The following is a 19,712-nucleotide window of genomic DNA, read 5'->3' as shown; positions in this document are numbered from 1 at the left end:
AGCTAGAGGGAGGCCTGTGGCCCGAGACTACCAGAAGGGCAGGATAGATGTCTGTTGGCAGGGGTCCGGAGAAACCTCTAGCTCTAGTGGAGCAGATGGAGTGCAGTGACAAGTTCAGACATAAACCTTGGACCCACAGGGCAAGCAAAGGTTTTTTTAACCCCAGGACCACCATTAACACGGCTCTCAATACGCTGGGTGTTGTTGTGGCTAAGCTCGGGACTGTTTCTGTGACACCACAGATATGCCTCAAAAGAAGGAACTCTAAACTATTTTATTTAAATTATGGCCGCCGATTAAATGTATGGCTCTGGGATTTGACTGGACATAAAAAAAACTATATATGATGAGATTAACAGTGCTCTTTATTGCATATGGCTTATGTGAGGACTCGACTACAAGGTCGGGTGTTCTAATTTTCAAGTACCACAGAAGTGCAATGTTACCATCTAGTGGAGCCTCTTATAATTGCATCATGACTTCAGTGAGGTTCACATACAGTATATCATGCATCAAGATTTGCTGAACCTGGATCTTGCTAGAAGCATTAAAACACATCTAATTTATGCTTTCGAGAGTTGGCTTGATCTTCTAATCACAGCTATTTCAAGCATCTTTTTACACATAAATAGGCAAGCAATCATAAAGAGACATGATGGTAAAGAAAAAATAGGTACTGAGTGCAGCAAGTACTCAGCAATTTAAATACCAAATTATTGAGCTTGTTCTACATGGTTGAGTCTTGGCACATTAGGGGGTGTTTTCTTTCTGGAATTTGATAGAATGTTTCAATCTTGCCAGTCTGAGTCAACTTTAATGTTTCAATTTCTATTAAAAAAAAAAAAACATCAGTATGTGACTTAAAAAACATATATCCTTCATTCAATCCAGCCATTGTGTTTGGATTATGTGAGACCACATCATGAAAAAAAATAAAAATAAAAATAATATATATACATATATATATATATATATATATATATATATATATATATATGTATATATATATATATATATATATATGTATATATATTATCTAGGAGGGAAGTTCTGGGTCTGACCCCAGGGTTTCCTCTCAGTAGAAGAGAGCTTGAAGAGGGAAGCACTCAGGAGGGATCCTGAGCAGATGCCAGAACCACCTGACTGACTGACTGACTAGCTTTGATGCAGAGAAACAATGGTTTTACTTTGAGCTCTCTAAGGCTGAGCCCAGCAGTTGTACAGAGGAAGTTCATTTCAGCCGCTTGTATCTAAGACGTCATTCTTTCGGTCATAATCAGTATTTTGTGACTACAGGTAAAGAGCAGAACTTACAGGTCCTTCTCAAAATATTAGCATATTGTGATAAAGTTCATTATTTTCCATAATGTAATGATGAAAATTTAACATTCATATATTTTAGATTGCACACTAACTGAAATATTTCAGGTCTTTTATTGTCTTAATACGGATGATTTTGGCATACAGCTCATGAAAACCCAAAATTCCTATCTCACAAAATTAGCATATCATTAAAAGGGTCTCTAAACGAGCTATGAACCTAATCATCTGAATCAACGAGTTAACTCTAAACACCTGCAAAAGATTCCTGAGGCCTTTAAAACTCCCAGCCTGGTTCATCACTCAAAACCCCAATCATGGGTAAGACTGCCGACCTGACTGCTGTCCAGAAGGCCACTATTGACACCCTCAAGCAAGAGGGTAAGACACAGAAAGTAATTTCTGAACGAATTGGCTGTTCCCTGAGTGCTGTATCAAGGCACCTCAGTGGGAAGTCTGTGGGAAGGAAAAAGTGTGGCAGAAAACGCTGCACAACGAGAAGAGGTGACCGGACATTGAGGAAGATTGTGGAGAAGGGCCAATTCCAGACCTTGGGAGACCTGCGGAAGCAGTGGACTGAGTCTGGAGTAGAAACATCCAGAGCCACCGTGCACAGGCGTGTGCAGGAAATGGGCTACAGGTGCCGCATTCCCCAGGTCAAGCCACTTTTGAACCAGAAACAGCGGCAGAAGCGCCTGACCTGGGCTACAGAGAAGCAGCACTGGACTGTTGCTCAGTGGTCCAAAGTACTTTTTTCGGATGAAAGCCAATTCTGCATGTCATTCGGAAATCAAGGTGCCAGAATCTGGAGGAAGACTGGGGAGAAGGAAATGCCAAAATGCCAGAAGTCAGTGATGGTCTGGGGTGCCGTGTCAGCTGCTGGTGTTGGTCCACTGTGTTTTATCAAGGGCAGGGTCAATGCAGCTAGCTATCAGGAGATTTTGGAGCACTTCATGCTTCCATCTGCTGAAAAGCTTTATGGAGATGAAGATTTCATTTTTCAGCACGACCTGGCACCTGCTCACAGTGCCAAAACCACTGGTAAATGGTTTACTGACCATGGTATCACTGTGCTCAATTGGCCTGCCAACTCTCCTGACCTGAACCCCATAGAGAATCTGTGGGATATTGTGAAGAGAACGTTGAGAGACTCAAGACCCAACACTCTGGATGAGCTAAAGGCCGCTATTGAAGCATCCTGGGCCTCCATAAGACCTCAGCAGTGCCACAGGCTGATTGCCTCCATGCCACGCCGCATTGAAGCAGTCATTTCTGCAAAAGGATTCCCGACCAAGTATTGAGTGCATAACTGTACATGATTATTTGAAGGTTGACGTTTTTTGTATTAAAAACACTTTTCTTTTATTGGTCAGATGAAATATGCTAATTTTGTGAGACAGGAATTTTGGGTTTTCATGAGCTGTATGCCAAAATCATCCGTATTAAGACAATAAAAGACCTGAAATATTTCAGTTAGTGTGCAATGAATCTAAAATATATGAATGTTAAATTTTCATCATTACATTATGGAAAATAATGAACTTTATCACAATATGCTAATATTTTGAGAAGGACCTGTATGTGTGTGTATGTGTGTGTGTGTGTGTGTGTGTGTGTGCGTGTGTGCATGCACCTAACATCCTATTCTAACATCCTATTCTCAATCTATAAGGTCCAATTTGTTGATGGACCTACCTTCCCTGCATTAGCAAGCTTAACTATTCTGCAAACATCTTCCACAAGGTTTAGGAGTGTGTTCAGACTTACATGTAAAAATCAGAATTGCAGCCTCTGCTTTATTTCATGCCAAAGGTGTTCAAAAAGTTGAGGTCAGGTCTCTGTGAACGCTAGTCAAGTTTCTCCACACCAAACTTTACACACTTGCAGGTATGGAAGTGATTGGAACTCTAGAATTCAATGTTTTGTGTTGTGACCCAACATATGTATGTATATACTGTATATACACACACTACATACTTTCTCATTTAATGGTTATAAAAGACCTGAAATATTTCAGTTAGTGTGCAATGAATCTAAAATATATGAATGTTAAATTTTCATCATTACATTATGGAAAATAATGAACTTTATCACAATATGTTAATATTTTGAGAAGGACCTGTAGATGGATCACCTTTTGGCTTCACTCTTTCTTCACCATGACAGACTGGAGCAGTGCCCACATTAGTGCCCCACTCTGTTTATCCATCTTCCGCTTCATCGTATCATCATTCGTGAACAAGATGCAAAGGTATTTCAACTCCTCCACTGGAGAGTGAGTGACCCCCAAGCCAGAGGGAGTAGTCCACCTTTTTCTGGTTGAGAATCATTGATTGAAGACGCAACAAAACCACATCAGCTGTGTCACAAAATATGACAGCACAACTCCCATGAACCCTTGTGGAAGATCTAATACACTGTTCCAAGGCGAAAGCCACACTCAACAATTAGCGGGAGCCTCCTTTCTAACACAATAGAGCACACAATTCTGAGGTAGTCTGAGAAGTGTGACCACTCAGTCATTTAAGCACATTGTCTGGTTCTCTTTCTTTGAATTAAATGAGTTTATATAAAAAACATGGGGTGGGAGATTTCCATATTTTGTCCTTAGCCTACAGTGTTGAAGTAAGATGTATAAGATAAAACCTCTGTTGCTTTCTGTGGTGTCTGTGCAGGAGCTGCCAGAGTATGACCAGCCTCTTCAGTAACACTATGTCTCCTGCCAAAGATGACAATTCATCCCTGCCTCGTCGGTCCAGCAACCTTGGCAAACCTCCACTCCGGGCACTTTACGATTTACTCATTGCACCTATGGAGGGGGTGAGTCATTGCCTGCATCCTATAAGTTTGTTAAAGAGTTAACCAAGCCTGTAGAAAGCCTAAGAGAAAGACATTATTTTATATAATTTTTGTTTCATTTCCTTTGTCTGACAGGGGCTGATGCACTCCAGCGGGCCTGTTGGCAGACATAGACAGCTAGTGATGGTTCTAGAGGGAGAGCTGTACCTTATCCCATTTGCTCTGCTAAAAGGAAGCTCCTCTAATGAATACCTGTATGAGCGTTTCAGCCTCATTGCTGTGCCCTCCATACATGGCCTTGGATTCAGTGCAAAGGTTTCAACCTCTCATTCATTTCACTTAAATTAAAATGATGCATGTTTTTAACTTGTTAATACATCTCTGAGCATCTGTCCTTGGATTGTTGTGCAGAAACATAAACTGTGTTGCTGTGCTCTTAGACTCACTCTCGGCGTACTGGACCAGCTCCCTGTGGTGGTGTCTCCATGGCAGCAGTGGTGGGAAACCCTAGACTGCCCTCACCTGTAATGGACCGCTGGCTTTGGGGACCCATGCCCACCGCTGAGGAAGAAGCTCTTATGGTTGCAGAGTTGCTGGGGTGTCAACCTCTTACCGGCTCTTCTGCCACCAAGGAGAGGGTGATGGGATCCCTCACACAGGCTGAGTGTGCCCATTTTGCCACCCACATTTCCTGGAAACTAGCTGCTTTGGTGCTTACTCCAAACCCCGAATGTGTACCTGGTGGGACAGGTGCCACTGTTGGGGTGGGAACAATAGGCAGAGGCTCAAGCGGGAGGAGAGGCAGCAGCGGTCGAGGCAGAAAGGGCTCTGTTGGCAGCGGCTACACCATCCCAGAGTCTCTCAACATGCAGGATGACAGCAGTGATGTGGAGAGTATATGTGACAGTCCGCCCCTGCAGGAGTTTCTGTTGACAGCAGCAGATATTTTGGACCTGAGGCTGCCTGTCAAGCTGGTGGTGCTGGGGTAGGTGCAATGGTTGGGGAGACATACACGCCCTTGCAAAAGTGTTATGTTTAAACCCAAAAACTAGTACAACCTTTATTTAATATAAACCAAACAAAATAGTACATAATTGTGGAAAACAATGCATGTTTTTCAATAATTCATTTTACAAAGAGAAATATGATTAGGCTGCCCTTTACATACATTATACCATATAACTTTTACTTTTTAGTACCACAAGTTCTACTATTACAGCTGCAGGTCTTTTGGGCTATGACTACTATGCTCTAGAGGCTGAAGGGTTTCTGCAATTTCTTTTGCAACATAGCTCAAGCTCAGGATCTGTGATCATCAGTTTTTAAGTTTTGCCACAGATTCTTAATTGGTTTTCGGTCTGGGCTTTGACTGGGCCAGTCTAACACATTCCATTGTTGCTTTGGCTGTTTGTTTAGGGTTGTAATGCTGGAAGTTGAACCTCTGCCCCAGTCTCAACAGTTTTTTTTCCAGGATCACACTACATTTAGTTTCATTCATCTTCCCATCCTCGAACAGCTTGCCTGTCTCTGTTAAACAAAAGTATCCCCACCACCACGTTTCTCTATAGGGTGTTGTGCATGGTTATTTTCTTTATACAAATAGCAAATTTTATGTAGGGTCAAAAAGTTCAGTCATAGTCTCATCTAACCAGAATGGTTTGTTGGGTCCCCTAGACAGCCTGTAGCAAGACTGCAAGGACTTCATTTGGCTTTCTTTCACCATGCATTTCTTCTTGCTACCCTTTCATAAATGCCATACTTGTGAAGTGTATAACTAATAGTTTTCCTGTCAAGTGATTCTCCCACCTGAATTGTTGATCTCTGCAGCTCCTCCAGAGTTCCCATTGCCTCTTGGCAGCCTCTGTGATTATTACTCTTCTTGTTGAGAATATTAGTTTAAGTGGACATCCATGTAGGTTTGCAGTTCTACCGTACTCTTCCCATTTTCAGATCATGGACTGAACAGTGCTTTATGGGAGCTTTAAAGCTAACCCTGCTTTAAACTTCTCCAGAACATTATCTCTGCACTGTCTGCTATGTTCTTTTGTTTTCACTAAGGTTCTCACACAGACCTCTGAAGCCTTCACAGAACACCTGTATTTCTAATGAGATTAAATTACATACATTTACTGACAGCAAACATAGTTGTATTAAGTGAAAGCTTAAGGCAGCTTTAGGACATTTAAGGCAACCCCGTTTCACTGAATTATATTAAAGGTATGAGAGTAAAAAGTCCTGAATGCAAGACATATCATACTTTTTAGGTCTTTAATTGTAAAAAATGATAAAAACATAAAATTCCAATTAAACAGATTAAAGTTTATCTGTAACATGACAACATATAAAAAAAATCAGAGGGGTTAGAAGACTGTCTTTAAACCGCGGGCATGTTGGTTGCAATGTTGTATAAAAAAACTAAACAAAAAAACCCACAACAAATCTCTTCTGTGTTACTGTGGCTGCAGGTCATACCAGGAGTCTAGCAGCAAGGTGACAGCAGATGGTGTTGTGGGACTAACCAGAGCCTTCCTGGCTGCTGGTGCTCAGTGTGTTCTTGTGTCCTTGTGGCCTGTACCCGTTGCAGCCTCCAAGGTTTTTGTCCATGCTTTCTACTCTGCCCTGCTCAACGGGACCAAGGCCAGTGCAGCACTAGCAGATGCAATGAAGACCGTGCAGAGCAGCAAACAATACTCTCATCCCTCCAACTGGGCAGGTCAGGGACATTATTCATGCATTATTTCAGTTGTAGTCAAACAGAAATGACAATCATAAAATGACATGTTCTTATTGCTTTCTTCTCCCTTTAGGATATATGCTGATCGGCAATGATGTGAAGCTTAACAGCCCGTCTTCCCTTATTGGCCAAGCCTTGGCTGAGATTTTGCAGTATCCAGATCGAGCTCGTGATGCTCTGAGAGTTTTACTTCATCTGGTGAGATATCATCACAGACTATAGAAATGCTGACAACCGGCAGCACACAAACACACTAATGCATTTCTGCTGTTATTCTTTCAGGTGGAGAAATCTCTTCAGAGGATACAGAATGGCCAACGTAATTCCATGTATACATCCCAGCAGAGTGTGGAGAACAAGGTCGGGGGCGTCCCCGGGTGGCAGGCCCTGCTGACAGCTGTGGGCTTTCGTCTTGACTCTGCAGGCACCGGTATTCCTGCTGCAGTTTTCTTTCCCACTGCTGACCCAGGAGAGAGACTCCAGCAGTGCAGCACTACGCTACAGTCTCTACTGGGTATGTGGAGACAAGTTGAAGATCAGTGGTCAGACAGATTTAGAATCTGTCACAAGATATCTGTTCTGTAGCTTCTTTGTCTACTTTCCCTGGTCAAAGTTTGAGGTGCTACAGCTGAAATAAAGATCCTATTGAAAATATCACCACTTAAAAAAAACAACTTCTTTGGGTGCACTTACAGTTCTATTGCTGATTTTTTTATGTACCGTATTTATTTGTTTCACTGACTTGAACTAATATCATCTATTAGTTAATGTTTCTGTCATTTCACATCAAGTATCAACTGTTTAGTACTGCTTACTTTAAGGTATGAATGCTGTTTCTTGAATGAATAACAATGAGCCTCCTTTGTTTCCATCCCTTAGGTCTGCCGCCGCCAGCTCTCCAGGCTTTGTGCAAACTCATCACAGCTTCAGAAGCAGGAGAGCAGCTCATCAACCGGGTAAGAGACTGCTACTTCAAACAAACGTACCATGTGAAATTGATCTTGGTATAAAATGACATGCAATATTTGAATTAGACAGTGTTAAGAAGAACTGTACCTTGCAAGGGCACTAATATTCTCTGAACCTTTCCATTTTTTTTTACTTTACACTCTCAAACCTCCATATTTTTTATCAGGAAATTGTGTGACATGCATAAAGTAACATAAAGTAATGCATTATTGAGAGGTGAAAGGAAAATAGGGGTGAGTGTGGCAGCAGTGGTAGGGGTTCATCCTGTAACAGGTGGCTTGCCAGTTTGAAAACTCTGTTCTGTCTGTCTCAGTCGTTGTGTCCTTGGGCAAGACACGTCATCCACCTTGCCTACTATGGTGGTCAGAGGGATCAGTGCCACCTGTGTATGGCAGCCCCACTTCTGTTAGCCTGCCCGAGGGCAGCTCTGGCTACAATGTAGCTCACCACTGTCAGTATGTGAATGTGTGAATGAATGAGTGGATGACTGATTGCAGTATAAAGCACTTTGGGGTCTCTGGGGACTTGATAAAGTGCTATACAAGTGCAGGACATTTACCATATAACTTTGTTAGTAAAAAATCAATCAGCACCATTTACTCTGATACCCCTAAATAAAACTCAGAGATAATTTGATTAGTAAATAGAGTTCCAAGCTTTGGTGGTATCGCAGATTGTTGTAAATTGTTGTAAAGTGTTGAACCACTGTAGTCCTACCACAACAATTCACAAATTTGGACTTTATTTAAGAGTTTCAAGAAGAAAGCCATAACATGGGCAGTTTGTAGTTTGTAGTAGTCAGGTAGGGGCCAGCAAACTCATGGAAAAAGGTGCGGTGGTCAGATAAGACAAAAAGTTGAAAGTTTTCCATCTCTGGAAAGTAGCTGTAATCTGACAAAATGTGGACAAATTCAAGACACACTACAGCTGGAGTATCAGGGATATATATATAAGTACCTAACAGTTATGTCATAGATTCATGTTAATAGAATCAGAATCAGAATCAGAATCAGAATCAGAAAAGCTTTATTGCCAAGTACGTTTTTGGACATACAAGGAATTTGTTTTGGCGTAGTCGGTGCAATACAGTACAAGTTAAACAGTACAAACATATCTACAATATAATATAAATATAAGTGCACAGTTTTAAGTGAGTGAGAGTAAATATAGAGCAGTATAAGATGCAAGAGCAATACAACAGTGCAGGTGATCAGTGTGCAAGTAAAGCAGGAGTCCAAGCTGAGCGTTAATGTAACGCATAGAGTTACAGGTTACAGGTGTCCTGTCAGCAAAAAAAAGGGGGGGTGTGGGGGAAAGGGGGAATGTCAGGGTGGTTTCCGGGCTTTGTTAACCAGGCTGGTGGCAGATGGGAAAAAACTGTTCTTGTGGCGTGAGGTTTTGGTCCGGATGGACCGCAGCCTCCTGCCAGAGGGGAGAGTCTCAAAGAGTCTGTGACCGGGGTGGGAGGGATCAGCCAGAATCTTCCCTGCCCGCTTCAGGGTCCTGGAGGTGTACAGTTCCTGGAGCGACAGTAGACTGCAGCCAATCACCTTCTCAGCAGACCGAATGACACGCTGCAGCCTGCCCTTATCCTTGGCTGTAGCAGCGGCGTACCAGATGGTGATGGAGGAGGTGAGGATGGACTCAATGATGGCTGTGTAGAAGTGCACCATCATAGTCTTTGGCAGGTTGAATTTCTTCAGCTGCCGCAGGAAGAACATCCTCTGCTGGGCTTTCTTGATGAGGGAGCTGATGTTTGGCTCCCACTTGAGATCCTGGGAGATGATGGTTCCCAGGAAGCGGAAAGATTCCACAGTGTCAATTGTGGAGTCACAGAGGGTGATGGGGGCAGGTGGGGCTGGGTTCTGCCTGAAGTTCACAACCATCTCCACTGTCTTTAGAGCGTTGAGCTCAAGGCTGTTCTGGCTGCACCAGTCCAACAGATGGTCCACTTCCCATCTGTACGCGGACTCGTCACCATCAGAGATGAGTCCGATCAGGGTGGTGTCGTCCGCAAACTTCAGAAGCTTGACAGACTGGTGACTGGAGGTGCAGCTGTTGGTGTACAGGGAGAAGAGCAGAGGAGAGAGAACACAGCCTTGGGGGGAACCGGTGCTGATGGTCAGGGAGTCAGAGACGTGCTTCCCCAGCCTCACGCGCTGCTTCCTGTCAGACAGGAAGTCAGTGATCCACCTGCAGGTGGAGTCGGGCACACTCAGCTGGGAGAGCTTCTCCTGGAGCAGAGCTGGGACGATGGTGTTGAAGGCAGAGCTGAAATCCACAAACAGGATCCTGGCGTAGGTTCCTGTGGAGTCCAGGTGCCGGAGGATGAAGTGAAGGGCTAGGTTGACTGCATCATCTACAGACCTGTTGGCTCTGTAGGCAAACTGCAGGGGGTCCAGGAGGGGGTCGGTGATGTCTTTTAGGTGTGAATAGCAACTCATTGTGTACCCTTATCTGCATCTAAATGCTACACATAAGCCAAATTAGCAGTGCTCACTATAATGCAAATTATTTTTCGCTTCCACCCCAGTGATGCCAGGGAACTACTGTTACACAGCAGAGGTTTATTACTGTACACATGTCACATGTAGCAATTACGTGCTTTGAATGACAAGCCATGCATTTAGGCAGTGATTTTGAAGTTTTAGTGGACAAAACATGAAACATGCTCTACCTGGTCTATGTGTACTGATTGAACTAAACACTGTTATCTTGTTGCATTTTTTTCTTCTTATGACTGAATCTTTTTAACCTTTGTCTGCAAACTGTGTGCATGCATTAAAAAACAACCTATTCTTTTTTTCCCTGCACCCACCTTGTGGTTTGAAGGCTGTCAAAAATATGGTGGCCATGGTAAGTGACCATTCACCTACTTTCTGCTGACAGTTCTGCTGACACCCTGCTCTGCTTCTCCACTTTCTATCTATTTTTTCTTGCTAAAAATAAAAAGAATGTTAAAAAAAACACATTTTGTTTTTGTAAATAAACAACATTTTTGAAAGAGCCTACATGAAAATTTTACAATTAGCTGTGGCTATAGAAGGAAAAACTACTATTTATTATGTATATTTTAGCATTTCCCATTCTTGTATTTTGAACTAGGGGATTTTTATAGCTGAAGGATTTGCAGCCTGGGATTATTACAGGTCAAAAGAAAGTTTCAGGATAGTTGCAGGGATTAAACTAGGATGTAAAGTTACATCAAGCTGACAAAGTTGTCCCTGTTGTTAGGTATGTAATCCCCATACAAAACGGGCAAGTCTGCTCTCAGTCAACGTGAACATTCCCACAAAATTCCAATTCTTTGAGTTCTAATTCACTGCAGCAGTTTCTTTTTTATTGTCTCATTAACTCTTACATAGGATTTTAAATATGTTAAGAAACAGAATTTCATTTTGTGTAGTGTCATTAATATGTGTGTATTTTGTCATTTCTGGAAACTTCAATAGATCACCTTAAAGGAATGCGAATGAAATCATGATAAGCAGTATAGAGCTGGAGAACTAAACACCTAGGTTATTTAAGCTACTGAGTAAATAAAATTCTGTAATTGTACAAAATATTATATTTAATTTCATGGTCTTGTCTTCTTTGTTTACAAGCTGCACCAGGTGCTGGTCCAACTCCAGACAGGAGAGAAAGAGCAGGATTTCTCCCTTCTGCCCATTCAGGTGTCCATTAGTGTGCAGCTATGGAGACTGCCTGGATGCCATGAATTTCTGGCTGCTCTTGGTGAGTTTACTGTTAACAAAATAAAACTGCTTCTTTGTGTCTCCTGTACCTTCCGAACCACATTGCATGAACTATATGAATAATGATATAATTTATACACAAATAAAATACACGCTAAAACTGGACAAAATAGTTAATATTTTTCAGTAATTCAAAACATGAAGCTCATATTATATTCACTGATTGCACACACAGTGATGCATTTAAAGCATTTATTTCTGTTAATTGTGATCATTATTGCCTACAACTGATGAAAATACCAAATTCTGTTTATGAAAAAAATAATCATTAAGACCAAAATATCTAAAAATAAAACAAACTTTTGCAGATTTTTTTTTTTTTTTTTTGCTGAAGAAGTTGGTTCTATGAAGCAATGACCTTATTTTATTTACTCTTCTTTTGGAGGCGGTCAGTGACTGTCTGCTGGACATCTGTCAAGTCAGCACTCAACGCACCATAACATAACATTTTTGTATTAACATTTTTTTTTTATTGGTCTGATGTAACATGTAACTGAGAAACTGTGTGTTTGGTTTTCATTAGCTGTAATTTATAATTATCAAAATGAACAGAAGCACTGGAATTATATCACTCTATAATCTCTGTAGGATTTTCATTTTTTAACTTAATTTACCTCTATAAAAAATTACCTCTAAAAAATTTTTTTTTGATGATTATCTAATTGAACCGCCACCTTAACGTGGTGGAGAGGTTTGAGTGCTCAAATTATCCTAGAGGCTATGTTGTCTGGGGCCTAAATGCCCCTGGTAGGGTCTCCCATGGCAAACAGGCTCTAGGTGATGGGTCAGACAAAGAGCGGTTCAAGAATCCCTCATGAGGACAAAAATGTCGAGGCACGTGACGTCGCCCAGTACGGCGGAGCCGGGGTCCCACCCTGGAGCCAGGCCTGGAGTCGGGACTCGCCGGAGAGTGCCTGGTGGCCGGGTTGCTCCTCGCGGGACCCGGCCGGGCCAAGCCCGAACGAGAGACACGAGGCCATCCCCCAGTGGGCCCACCACCTGCAGGGGGAACCGTGAGGGACCGGTGCAAAGAGGATTGGGTGGCGGACAAAGGTGGAGACCTGAGCGGCCCGATCCCTGGATGCTTAGGCTGGCTCTAGGGACGTGGAATGTCACCTTTTTGGGGGGGGAAGGAGCCTGAGCTTGTGCGGGAGGTTGAGAGATATCGACTAGAAATAGTCGGGGTCGTCTCCACGCACAGCGTGGGCTCTGGAACCCATCTTCTTGAGAGGGGTTGGACTCTCTTCTACTCTGGAATGGCCCACGGGGAGAGGCGGCGGGCTGGTGTGGGTTTGCTTGTTGACCCCCAGCTCAGCCGTCTCGTGTTGGGGTTTACCCCAGTGGATGAGAGTGTCGTTTTCCTGCGCCTTCGGGTTGGGGATAGGTCTCTGACTTTCGTCTCGGCCTATGGGCCGAGCGGTAGTGCGGAGTACCCGGCCTTCTTGGTGTCCATGTCTGGGGTGCTGGATAGTGACCCTCCCGGGGACTCCATTATTCTGCTGGGGGACTTCAACGCCCACATGGGAAACGACAGTGACACCTGGAGAGGCGTGATTGGGAGGAATGGCCTCCCCGATCTGAATCCGAGCGGTGTTTTGTTATTGGACTTCTGTGCTAGTCACGGATTGTCCATAATGAACACCATGTTCAAACATAAGGGTGTCCATCAGTGCACTTGGCACCAGGACACCCTAGGCAGGAGGTCAATGATCGACTTTGTTGTCATATCATCAGACCTTCAGCCGCATGTTATGGACACTCGAGTGAAGAGAGGGGCTGAGCTGTCCACTGATCAACACCTGGTGGTGACTTGGATCCGCTGGAGGAGGAGAAAGCCGGACAGACTTGGCAGGCCCAAGCGCATAGTGAGGGTCTGCTGGGAACGCCTGGCGGAGCCCTCGGCCAGGGATGTATTCAACTCCCACCTCTGGGAGAGCTTTGACCAGATCCCGGGGGATGTTGGAGACATAGAGTCCGAGTGGACCATGTTCTCCGCATCTATTGTCGATGCTGCTGCCCATAGCTGCGGCTGTAAGGTCTGCTGTGCCTGTCGCGGCGGCAATCCCAGAACCCGGTGGTGGACACCGGCAGTAAGGGATGCTGTCAAGCTGAAGAAGGAGTCCTATCGGCTGTGGTTGGCTTGTGGGACTCCTGAGGCGGCTGACGGGTACCGTGAGGCCAAGCGCGCTGTGGCAGAGGCAAAAACTCGGGCCTGGGAGGAGTTCGGTGAGGCCATGGAGAAGGACTACTGGTTGGCCTCGAAGCGATTCTGGCAAACCGTCCGGCGCCTCAGGAGGGGGAAGCAGTGCTTCGCCAACACTGTTTATAGTGGGGGTGGGAGGCTGCTGACCTCGACTGAGGACATTATCGGGTGGTGGAAGGAGTACTTCGAGGACTTCCTCAATCCTGCCATCACGCATTCCGTGGTGGAAACAGAGGCTGGGGACTCGGGGTTGGACTCTTTCATCACCCAGGCTGAAGTCACCGAGGTGGTTAAAAAGCTCCGCGGTGGCAAGGCTTCGGGGGTGGATGAGATCCGTCCTGAGTACCTCAAATCTCTTGATGTTGTTGGGCTGTCATGGTTGACACGCCTCTTCAACATTGCGTGGCGGTCGGGGACGGTGCCTCTGGACTGGCAGACTGGGGTGGTGGTCCCCCTTCATAAGAAGGTCCCCCTTCTTAAGAAGGGGGACCGGAGGGTGTGTTCCAACTACAGGGGATCACACTCCTTAGCCTCCCTGGTAAGGCCTACGCCAGGGTATTGGAGAGGAGAGTCCGGCCGATAGTCAAACCTCAGCTTCAGGAGGAGCAGTGTGGTTTTCGTCCCGGCCATGGAACACTGGACCATCTCTATACCCTCTACAGGGTACTCGAGGGTTCATGGGAGTTTGCCCAACCGGTTCACATGTGTTTTGTGGACCTGGAGAAGGCATTCGACTGTGTCCCTCGTGATGCCCTGTGGGGGATGCTCCAGGAGTATGGAATCGGGGGCCCTTTATTAGGGGGGAGTTCCTGCCTCAAGTGGAGGAGTTTAAGTATCTCGGGGTCTTGTTCACGAGTGGGGGAAAAAGCGGAGCGGAAGATCGACAGACGTATCGGTGCGGCTTCCACAGTAATCGGGCGCTATGCCGGTCCGTTGTGGTGAAGAGAGAGCTGAGCCGAAAAGCAAAGCTCTCAATTTACCGGTCGGTCTACGTTCCTACCCTCACCTATGGCCATGAACTTTGGGTCATGACCGAAATAACGATACAAGCAGCTGAAATGAGCTTCCTCCGTAGGGTGGCTGGGCACTCCCTTAGAGATAGGGTGAGGAGCTCAGCCATCCGGGAGGTGCTCGGAGTAGAGCCGCTGCTCCTCCACATCGAGAGGAGCCAGTTGAGGTGGCTCGGGCATCTATACCGGATGCCTCCTGGACGCCTTCCTCGGGAGGTGTTCGAGGCATGTCCCACCGGGAGGAGGCCCAGGGGACGGCCCAGGACACGCTGGAGGGACTATGTCTCTCGGCTGGCCTGGGAACGCCTTGGGCTGCCCCCGGAGGAGCTGGAGGAGGTGTCTGGGGAGAGGGACGTCTGGGCGTCTCTGCTGAGTCTGCTGCCCCCGCAACCCGGTCCCGGATAAGCGGAAGACGGCGACGACGATTATCTAATTTGTAGAAATACCCTTCTAGTTACAGCTTCAGTCATGCAGGGAGTCACAGTCACATTTAATAATTTCTAAATTACATTTTTTTGTGGGGCTGCACGGTGGCGCAGTTGGTAGCACTGTTGCCTTGCAGCAAGAAGGTCCTGGGTTCAATTCCCGACCAGGGGTCTTTCTGCATGGAGTTTGCATGTTCTCCCCGTGCATGCGTGGGTTCTCACCGGGTACTCCGGCTTCCTCCCACAGTCCAAAGACATGCCTGTTAGGTTAATTGGTCACTCTAAATTGCCCTTAGGTGTATGAATGAGTGTGTGCATGGTTGTTTGTGTGTTGCCCTGCGATGGACTGGCGACTTGTCCAGGGCGTACCCTGCCTTTCGCCCATAGACTGCTGGAGATAGGCACCCGCGACCCACTATGGAATAAGCGGTAGAAACTGACTGACTGACATTTTTTTGTTGTTTTCTGTGCGCAGGATTTGATTTATGTGAGGTAGGACAAGAAGAAGTGGTGCTAAAGACGGGCAAGTTGGCTAACCGGCGCACCTTGCACTTTGCCCTCCAGTCTCTTCTAGCGCTGTTTGGTAAATTGGTTTATTCTTTTCAGCTTTTTGTAGCCTCAGGGCCTTAATTTGTTTTTGGGCTCAGTTACAATTTTCATTCAGTCCTGTTGTTTTAATAGGTTTTCACATGCATATATTACCTCTTTTGTTTGTTTTCAGACTCCACAGAACTGCCCAAGCGCCTGAGCCTCGATAGCTCATCCTCTCTTGAGTCTTTAGCTTCGGCTCAGTCTGTGTCCAACCCATTGCCAGGGGGATACTCTAGCCTTCCTTTCTCTCCGCCTTGCCTGGACAATCAAGCATCAGATGCCATTTCTGTCTACAGCCTCAGCTCTGTAACCTCCTCCATGAGCTTTGCCTCCAAGTCAGACTGTGATTTACTTAGTCATCGGCAGCGAGGTGGTGCCACTGCACACTACAATGTTCACAAACACCCGCATGTGCCACGCAGTCGCTCATCTCCATATGGAGCTGCTGCTGCAGGGGCAGGAACACGAGGTGATGAAGAGGAATATGAGGGCTTTTCCATTATCAGCAGTGAGCCACTGGGAAGCCACTGTGACTCTCTGCCTTTACCTCCAGGCCACAGTCAGCGACACCACCGAGGAGGCAGAGGGGTCAGTGGGTCCACAGGAGCAGGGAGAGGCTACACTGTCTCGGTATCATCACGGGGCAGTGTCAGCACCCCAACTTCTCCTGTGAAAACATCTCTGGTGCCCAGCCCAAACTCACCGTTCCAGAAAGTGGGTAAGGTGAGCAGCTCAGATACAGGTGAATCTGACCAGTCTAGTACTGAGACAGACAGTACTGTCAAGTCTCAGGAAGAAAAACCTGTTCATCTTGATCCTCAAGAACTGGCCCAGAAGATTCTGGAGGAAACTCACAGCCACTTACGAGCTGTGAGCAGTCTTCAGCGGGCTGGAGCAGAGGGCGGGACTGGTCCTGCTGCGACTTCAGCTCGGAGCAGCACATTCCGCTCTTCTGAAACAAGTGCATTCAGCCGTCCTAACAGCAGTGCCAGTGGTCGAGCTCAGTCTTCCCCCAAGCCCAAGCCTCCTTCCCGTTCTTCTTCCCTGCAGAAGGTCAGCTCTGGATACAACAGCCCAGCAGTCTCCGAGTCTTCCCAAAAAGAGGGTAGCCATCCTTCACCCATTCTGGATAGCCACGCGCAGTTCAAACTGAAGTACCCAAGCTCTCCATACAGCGGCCACATTTCCCGCTCTCCCAGTAACGTGTCTCCCAGCTCTGGACACCAGTCACCAGCTGGTAGTGCTCCGTCTCCTGCTTTGTCCTACTCCTCTACAGGCTCTGCCTCTTCTACATCAGCAGATGCACCAGATCTGGACCGGCTGAGAAGAGGCGTCATTGATGAAAAAGTCCAAGCTATCCACAACCTGAAGACATTTTGGACTAATGCCGCAGCTCAACAGCAGCAACATCTAGGTCCTGTCAAAGCCATCCACAGCACATCTGGGCCTATTGCTTCAGCCAGTAGAGATGTACTGAGCCTTCTGAACCTTTCCCCACGCCACTGCTCCCCTCATGACACCCAAGACAGCCTGGAGCTGCGGGAGCTGGGACTGCAGTCACTGGATGGCAGTACCAAGAATTCTTCCAATGGACACCACTGTTCCAACCCCAGAAAAGTTGCCCCGTCGCCTACAATTTCCACAAGCAGCAGCCCTGGTGCTCGTCCTATCCGACTGCCTGCTGGCAACGGATACAAATTCCTTTCACCAGGAAGATTTTTCCCTTCTTCTAAATGCTGAAACATTGAAAGTGGTTCTGTAATTTACTATCCTGTATGGCAGAGGATCAGGGCACCTTTTCAGGACTGCCATCGGGCCATCAAGCCTGACTCAGTCTGGGAGATTTCTTTGATTTGTGTGTTCCTGCAGAGACAGATGAATGAATGGTTTGGAGACTGTCTTGTCTTTGTGCCCATAACACTGTAAATGGCAATGAGAAATACTCAACGACCTGATACTGTGTTTGTGTGTAACTGTGTCAGGTAGCTCTAAATGCAATTTGAAATTTTTTTTCCCCAAAAAAAGTTTGCTGTTCGTGTGGGCAAAAGATGCAACACATCTTATTTCCCTCCATTCTACTTTTTATTTTTAAATTTAATTATTGCTGTTATTATTGTTTGTTATTGTTGTTAATATTAAAAAAATATAATTATTATTATTATGTTTTGTAAATTTATTTGTGTTTCACAATCAGTATTAACTGTTTTTATAATTAAAAAGTGAACAAATCTGTACCTTGTAAAGATGGATTGAGTGGAAAAAAATCAATTTAATATTTTTTATTGAAATCAAGAGGGCATTTTGCTCGATTTCTTTGTGATCTGAGTGTCTGCTCTGAAGCATGAATTATCTTGCTATTCAGTGTTAAGTACCATGTATGACTTTTTAACCCATGATTTTTTGAGATTGAACATGGCAGTTTCACAGCAACCATCTGTCATTTATCAGTAAACTGTTTCAATAAAAACATCATGTTTACTTTCTTGTCTTCCTAACTTGGCGATGGTTTGTTGACTAGACAGACAAAAAGATACAGTGCAGTGGGAAAATATTTTTCCGCTTAACAATTTCTTCTCTTTTTGCTTTTTGTCACTTAAATGCACAAAGTAATCTGAGTAAATACAAAATGCAGTTTGCAGTTTTTTTAATTGATGATTTCATTTGTTTAAGGCAAAAACCTGCCTAGCCCTATGTGAAAAGATAATTGTCCCTTTAACCTATTAACTGGTTGTACCATCATGGCAGTAACATCTGCCATCAAGCGTTTACATCGGAAGGTTTAACACTTTGAACAGTCTTTTAAAGGTCTTTTCAGAGCCTCTAGATTTGACTTAAGTCTGGACTGGGTGCTACAAAACCTTTATTTAATCTTTTAGATATTCACAGGTGGACTTGAAGGTGGGCATTGGATCATAATCCTGCTGCATAACCCAAGTGTGTTTTAGTTGAAACTCTGAACTGATAGAAAGACATTATCCTTCAGTACAGGAGGGGATTCTCTAAGCAACCCTAGACTATCCCGCTACCGGCACCACGATTGAATTTGAGTATGATGTTTTTGTTTTTTTTCAAATGCTGTATTTTACAATGAATGTAACAGGACACACACCATTCCAAAATGTTTCACCTGTGTCCTGTCAGTCTAGAGAGCATTTTTCTAAATGTTCTGGCGATCATAGAGTTAAAAGACAGGCTTTTGTGTTTTGGTTCAGCCATAGTTTTGAACTTTTAACTCCCCCAAAAACGTCATTTTTGCTCAGTCACTTTCCTATTGTTGCATCATAAACACCGCCCTTAACTTAGGCAAGAGGTCATGCAGTTCTTTGAATGTTTTTGTGGTTCTTTTGTGACCTACTGGATGCACTTTTGGAAAACTTTGGTAGGCTTGCCACTACTGGGAAGGTTCACCACTGTTCAATGTTTTTTCCATTTGTGGAAAATGGTTCTCACTGTGGTTTGCTGAAGTCCAGAAGACTTAAAATAGGCTTTGGAACCCATTCCTTCATAGAAATCAGTTACGTTGTTTCTCATCTTCTCTTGGATTTCTTCAGATCACAGCAAGATGTATTGCTTTTTAAGACCCTTTGGTCTACTTCATTTGTCAGACAAGCTCTATTTAGGTATTTCTGGATTCTGCAGGTCTGGCATAGATGAGGCCTGGGTGTGGCTAGTGAAAGTGAACTCAGAGTTTGATGTGGTCGATTGCAGTTATTTCATGGTTTTCATAGGGAAATTAATTTTCCATGTAAGGCCTAGCTGTATTGGATTGCTTTTTGCATCGATAAATGAAATAAAAACTTTAAAATTACACTATGTAATAGTTGTTTAATGATGTGAAGCATTTAAAAATGAAAAAAAAAGGATTTAAGTATGACAAAAACACACACGCACACACACACACACACA

The 19,712-nt window shown here is 44.8% G+C and overlaps 1 protein-coding gene across 3 annotated transcripts in view; it reads left to right on the top strand.

The window, feature by feature from the left end:
- LOC124877784 (tetratricopeptide repeat protein 28-like) overlaps nucleotides 1-18,284 on the top strand; it is a 318,485-nt gene extending 300,201 nt beyond the window's left edge. For 2 of the 3 annotated variants that reach the window (XM_047381287.1, XM_047381289.1), the window contains 11 exons: nucleotides 3,996-4,140; nucleotides 4,255-4,434; nucleotides 4,560-5,104; nucleotides 6,585-6,832; nucleotides 6,927-7,051; nucleotides 7,136-7,367; nucleotides 7,733-7,809; nucleotides 10,655-10,678; nucleotides 11,428-11,557; nucleotides 15,691-15,798; nucleotides 15,937-18,284. In XM_047381287.1, coding sequence (XP_047237243.1) covers nucleotides 3,996-4,140; nucleotides 4,255-4,434; nucleotides 4,560-5,104; nucleotides 6,585-6,832; nucleotides 6,927-7,051; nucleotides 7,136-7,367; nucleotides 7,733-7,809; nucleotides 10,655-10,678; nucleotides 11,428-11,557; nucleotides 15,691-15,798; nucleotides 15,937-17,546 — 3,424 coding nt within the window. In that variant the 3' untranslated portion in view covers nucleotides 17,547-18,284. The remainder of the gene's footprint in view (nucleotides 1-3,995; nucleotides 4,141-4,254; nucleotides 4,435-4,559; nucleotides 5,105-6,584; nucleotides 6,833-6,926; nucleotides 7,052-7,135; nucleotides 7,368-7,732; nucleotides 7,810-10,654; nucleotides 10,679-11,427; nucleotides 11,558-15,690; nucleotides 15,799-15,936) is intronic. The other variant, XM_047381288.1, reaches the window with a different exon arrangement.
- Nucleotides 18,285-19,712: the final 1,428 nt, after the last annotated feature.

This window comes from Girardinichthys multiradiatus, chromosome 12, assembly GCF_021462225.1.
Source record: "Girardinichthys multiradiatus isolate DD_20200921_A chromosome 12, DD_fGirMul_XY1, whole genome shotgun sequence".
NCBI classification, from domain to species: Eukaryota; Metazoa; Chordata; class Actinopteri; order Cyprinodontiformes; family Goodeidae; genus Girardinichthys; species Girardinichthys multiradiatus.
The sequence above is the reverse complement of the archived record's forward strand: the minus strand, read 5'-3'. Positions and strand labels throughout refer to the sequence as shown.